Source organism: Limulus polyphemus, unplaced genomic scaffold (assembly GCF_000517525.1).
Source record: "Limulus polyphemus unplaced genomic scaffold, Limulus_polyphemus-2.1.2 Scaffold4783, whole genome shotgun sequence".
Taxonomy (NCBI): domain Eukaryota; kingdom Metazoa; phylum Arthropoda; class Merostomata; order Xiphosura; family Limulidae; genus Limulus; species Limulus polyphemus.
The window spans coordinates 78,657-84,966 of NW_013670393.1; the positions used below are offsets into that span (position 1 = coordinate 78,657).

General features: G+C 37.1%; 1 protein-coding gene across 4 annotated transcripts in view; it reads right to left on the reverse strand.

The window, feature by feature from the left end:
* LOC106471680 (dopamine D2-like receptor) overlaps window positions 1-4,787 on the reverse strand; it is a 6,852-nt gene extending 2,065 nt beyond the window's left edge. For 2 of the 4 annotated variants that reach the window (XR_002613304.1, XR_002613302.1), the window contains exons 1-2: window positions 3,870-4,787; window positions 125-1,419 (exon numbers count right to left, since the gene is read on the reverse strand). Coding sequence is in view for 1 of the 4 variants with exons in the window: in XM_022400286.1 (XP_022255994.1) it covers window positions 1,199-1,419; window positions 3,870-4,578 (930 nt within the window). In the remaining 3 variants the exon portion in view is untranslated. Of the gene's footprint in view, window positions 1-6; window positions 1,420-3,869 lie in introns of those variants that run through there. The other 2 variants (XR_002613303.1, XM_022400286.1) reach the window with 2 other exon arrangements.
* Window positions 4,788-6,310: the final 1,523 nt, after the last annotated feature.

The window sequence follows — 6,310 nt, forward strand, 5'->3', positions numbered from 1 at the left end:
GTTACTTTTGATCTGCACTACTGTGAACGTTACTTTTGACCTGCACTACTGTGAACGTTGCTTTTGATCGGCACTCCTGTCAACGTTACTTTTGATCGGCCCTCCTGTGAACGTTATTTTTGACCTGCACTCCTGTGAACGTTACTTTTGACCTGCACTTCTGTGAACGTTACTTTTGACCTGCACTCCTGTGAACGTTGCTTTTGATCTGCACTCTTGTGAACGTTACTTTTGACCTGCACCCCTGTGAACGTTACTTTTGATCTGCACTCCTGTGAACATTACTTTTGATCTGCTCCTGTGAACATTTCCACGGCACACTAAACGTATTATAGCCTAGTTAACAGTGACGTAGCCAAGAGGTGGGAGGAAGGTCATAGAGACGAATAGATGTAGAAAAGAAAAATCAGATACATAAAAACGTTTCAAATATGTGACGTTGTAATTGATTTGTTTGTTTGTTTTTTTTTACAATATTTTGCTAAAATCTCGCGGCACCCCTGTTGAGAAACACTGATCTAGACATTTCGTCACTGGAAGATCAAATGATTTACTTACGATATGTTTGAAATTATGTACAAATAAATAGGTACTGACCACTGACCGGCTAAAGGTCGAAATATAAGTATACTTTAACGAACTACTCCTCGTGTCTGATGTTCCCGAATGGTTGGGAGTGGTCACACTGTGAAGTTAACGCTTTAATCTTTTCTTACCCCTAACTTCACAGTGTGACCACTCCCAACCACTCATAATTAAAGCGTCTCTTACCCCTAACTTCACAGTGTGACCACTCCCAACCATTCAAGATTAAAGCGTCTCTTACTAAATAACCCGTGTTTATAGTAGTCACCTAGTATTGTCATAGATTTATTTATAACTTCTAACTCGAGTATTTAATTTCATCCAGGCAACATCATTTCGTCAAGAAACAGCCCACACAATACGGCCGACCGAAAAAATCGTTTCGAAATAAATAGCACTAGAAAGGTTTTGGACTTAAAGCTAATGGTAAAAAAATACGCTGAAACTCAACGTTTTTAACTCGTAACTGTAAAGAGACAAATAACATTTACAAAAAACCACCGGAGAGGATCTAATAAGAGTTCAATATTGTACCGACAGGGGTTGATTTTTATAATACGTTTCTAATACTCAATATGACGTCAATAGTTGCGTCGAACTTGTCGAATCTACCTCATTTACAAGGTTCTATCAAAATTTTTTTGAACGATCTCCGGAACTCGGTGTTGTATATGGTGTAGATGACTGGATTAACACAACTGTTGATGTAGCCCAGCCAGGTAGTAAGGAGGAAAACTGTTACACCAGGCCGACAGTCGGCGCTGTGTAGCTTGATGCAGATGGCGTCCATGATGTTACACGTGAAGAACGGTACCCAGCAGATTAAAAAGACACCTAGTGGTGATAAAAAGCGAAAATAAAATAAGAATTCAATATATATATATACCCGTTTCTTATTGTTGTTTCTAACATTAAAATTTTTTAATAACATAATCTACATTTCTTTTTATTTCTAAATAGGAATTAGGCTTTCGTGGAAAAATAGATTTTTACGTACATACACCATAAAAAAACTAGGCAAAAATACATTACAAAAACGTAATAGAAACTTAAAAAAAAAAATCATCCCTCGTATACAAACAACAACACTGAACGATAGGTTTGATCTTCGCGCAAAACTACTCGAGGTCTATCTGCGCTAGCCGTCCCTAATTTATTAGTGAAATACTAGAGGGAAGGCAGCTAGTCATCACCACCCACCGCCAACTCTTGGGCTACTCTTTTAACCAGCGAATAATGGGATTGACCGTCACGTTATAACGACACCACGGTTGAAAGGGCGAGTATGTTTGGCTGGACGGGGATTCGAATCCGCGGCTCTCAGACTGCGAGTCGAGTGTCCTAACAACCTGTACATTCGGTAAAGAAAACAGTTGCCTTCCATCGAAACCGGTTTCTGGCGTTGTAAGTCTGAGCCACTCGAGGGGTGAGGTCAAAACTAGGGAAGGTCTAGCTCAGGTAGCATTCGTGTAATTTTGCGCGGATTTCATATAAAAACAAAAATAAAACCGTTACTTGATTCAGTTGGTGGGAGAGGAATTCTGATAAAGAATATCAGAGCCAGGGCAACAATTGTAAACTTAAATTATCTCATTAGAGACAGGGCAACAATTGTAAAACTTAAATTATCTCATTAGAGCCAGGGCAACAATTGTAAACTTAAATTATCTCATTAGAGACAGGGCAACAATTGTAAACTTAAATTAACTCATTAGAGCATGGGCAACAGTTGTAAAATTAAATTATCTCATTAACGTTGCTGGCAAAACGTCTACGTCATCATAATGACGAAAATAAAAGTCACTAGCGGTGCTTTCTGGGAAATATACCGGTCGCGTCTGGTGGTTAGATTGCTGGACTACATGTAGAAATGTCCAAGGTTCGCAACGTGATATGCAAAGGAATACGATTCGCACTTTACGAGAGCATTATAACTGTGACAAACCGGTCAACTATTTAGTTATGGACAGCCACAGAGATAGAGAGCGCTGCTGAGTTGTTACTCTCACTCTTGATATGTTGAAAACATTAGTGCCAAATAGTGTGAAATGTACTACTCAGATATGTTGAAAACATTAGTGCCAGTAGTGTGAAATGTATTATCCAGATATGTTGAAAACATTAGTGCCAATACTGTGAAATGTACTACTCAGATATGTTGAAAACATTAGTGCCAATACTGTGAAATGTACTACCAGATATGTTGAAAACATTAGTGCCAATACTGTGAAATGTACTACCCAGATATGTTGAAAACATTAGTGCCAATAGTGTGAAATGTATTATCCAGATATGTTGAAAACATTAGTGCCAATACTGTGAAATGTACTACCCAGATATGTTGAAAACATTAGTGCCAATATGTGAAATGTACTACCAGATATGTTGAAAACATTAGTGCCAATAGTGTGAAATGTACTACCCAGATATGTTGAAAACATTAGTGCCAATAGTGTGAAATGTACTACCCAGATATGTTGAAAACATTAGTGCCAATAGTGTGAAATGTACAACTTAGGTATAAGGTTAGATCAATTTTTTTAGTAAACCTAGACTGCGACTTTTTATTACCGCGAGACTTGATGATGTTACAGGAAAGGATTTAATTCATTGATTGAATCATTTAGTGATCGAGGGAGCTTTGAATTCATCCTAACACAACCGTCAGTAGCAAAGCTGTTAAAATAAGTTCACAAACGTCAATCTTACTTTAATGTAGATATCCGAATAACAAACCTGCTTGGACCAACAATGGTAAGCGTGATATGGTGAAGACAATAAATAAATATTCGCGTTTGAACCAATTAACTGCTGATTTGCCGTATAGAGTACTGTCCGCCTCAGACAGTTGAATGCGAGTGTGCTGTATACAGTGTAAGGCTCGCAAAAATTCTGCGCGCGTTTAAAGCGGACGCTTTAAAAGGATTAAGTCATAAGCAGCTTTTTATCGAACCAATTAGATTTTAGGCCTGTTTAGACCTGTTTCCTATTGGATTGCAAGCTATAAGCTTACGTCAAGCTTAGCTGTTCTCCTATAAAATCTCCGCTCAAAATAAGCTTCCAAGTTTCTGTTTTATCACAACATCTGGACTGATTCAAGGAGGTAGAGAAACTTCACTTACCTAATACTATAGCTAGGAACTTTAAATCAAACTTCACTTACCTAATACTATAGCTAGGGACTTTAAATCAAACTTCACTTACCTAATATTATAGCTAGGTCTTTAAATCAAACTTCACTTACCTAATACTATAGCTAAGTCTTTAAATCCAACTTCACTTACCTAATACTATAGCTAGGGTCTTTGTGGCTTTTCGTTCTCTTTTTGCGTAAGCCTTTTCTCGTTTTTTACGACTGCTTTTATGCTTCCGTCCAAGATTAAATCTTGATTTCTTCTTTGGCACGTTCAAGTAAGCCATCGAGTGATTACCGCTATTACTACCAGAAGCTAAAGACAGAATTTTATTTTCTCTTCCGTTTTTGGGAGAGAAAGCAGAAGACGTTGTCGTTCTGGACTCCTTTAAAGTCCTGGTGAGTGGGTTCTGGATACAAAACTCCGTTTCCTTTACCTTGGAATCTGCATTTCCGTTTTTCTCTGTATTTTCTTCGACTGTCTTGGACACGTCACTCAAAATAAAGTCAGTTGTTTTCTTATTTTCGATAATCTGACAGCGATCATCATTCTCATTTTCGCCATCATCATTGTCACCACCTTTAGTGTCTTCCTCATAGTCTTCATCGTATTGACTTCCGCTTCCGGTGTTGGTGACATCGTCCGTTTGGACGACCTGCAGAAGTTTCAGTTTGTTCTGATACGCGACTTCTGAGGTTGAAGAAGAGATAAGGGCTGTCTCTTGTTGCCACTGTGTTTGTGAAGCATTTTCGATAACAATGCCCGGTTTGGTATCGGTAGATGTGGGAAGTCTCTTGCCTATGCTTTTCTTGGCTCTTTCATGGATGGCTTTAAATATCTTGTAATAGAGAAATATCATAACAAGACAGGGAATATAAAATGAGCTGAGTGAAGAATAAATAATGAAATCAGAGTTATAAAATATACAGAGTTGTGGAATCCTCTCGGGAGTTGTGTTTAAGCCTAACACTATAGGGGAACCAATGGCAGCCGACACTATCCAAACAACAGCTATGGTCAGAGCCACTCTCTTGTTGTTCTTGTGTTTCGAGTATTTGATTGGCTGGGTCACTGCTATGAACCTGTGGAAAGAAAGAAAGAAAGAAAAAAAAACGGCGAGTCTATTAAAACGATTTTTTTTTCCACATTTTACTAATACATCAAAACCCGAAATTTAATCGAGTTCAACAAGTTTGTTAAAAGTGAAGTGATTAAATGTAAATTGTAAGATAATTAGGTTATCTGCATTATGCCCAATGCAGGAATCGAACTTCAAATTTTTGTTTTATAATGCGGTATACAGGTATAATGATATCCAGCACGTAACCAGAATTTTTCTTACAAACTTAGGTTCAGGAAACGTTATATAAAAATAAACTGAACAACGAATTTAAAGGAAAAATAAGCAAACATATGTGAACAAATAATACAAATCTTTATTCACAATAGTGTAATGTTTAACACAAAAAACTGGCCGGCTTCTTACACTTTGTTGTAATTCTCAATGAGTGCGAGGATAGAAGCATCTTTTCAACTACGTATGGACAGGATAAGGACAAGTAGAATAGTGTTATATCGCAATTTCAACTCAGACATAGAGTCCTAGTGCAGTATTCAATCATCAGTAGGTTACCTACGTCAACGAGTATTATTCAAAGTAACATTCAAGAGAAAGACCTTTAAACGTATACCAAATTGTACAAGTATCTGTGTCACCCTTGAGCTGGACCTACCACAGTCCAATCAGTGGATACAGTCACGAGGTCAAACTTGTATAGACTTCTATGGGACAGTCGTTCTGATATATATAACACCCCAACCAAGTGGGTCAGCATTAAAATTGAGGGCTTATAGCTACTGTTTAATTACCCTAACTTGATTTCATTGCTACTGTTTAATTACCCTAACTTGATTTCATTGCTACTGTTTAATTACCCTAACTTGATTTCATTGCTACTGTTTAATTACCCTGACTTTATTTCATTGCTACTGTTTAATTACCCTAACTTGATTTCATTGCTACTGTTTAATTGCCCTAACTTGATTTCATTGCTACTGTTTAATTGTCCTAACTTGATTTCATTGCTACTGTTTAATTAACTTGATTTCAACCTTTCATAACTAGTTCGAATACATTTGTATTAAGGTATATTCAGGTAATTTTTCAAACATTTCCATGTAGGTGTCGTGCATATACTTTGTCAAGATATCATGAATATATGTTAGTTCTTGTGCCTAGGTAAACGTTATAGGTGGGGGTGGCAGAGAGGCCCTATATAAATAAGGTGATTTAATTGAAAAAGGTAACTGCTAATAGGCTTGTTTTAACCGTCACAAGAACCTGAAACTGCTAATAGACTTGTTTTAACCGTCACAAGAACCTGAAACTGCTAATAGACATGTTTTACCCTTCACAAGAACCCCCAAATGAGAATGGGCATGCTTTAGCTCCACTATAATAAATTAATAAGATTTTGTCTTTACGTCGTCTTAAAAGTGAAATATTTCTAATAAATAACCGAAACAGGTGAGTTCCGGAATGTAACAAATCAAATTAATAGTTAAAAATAGAACAACCGTTAAATAAACTA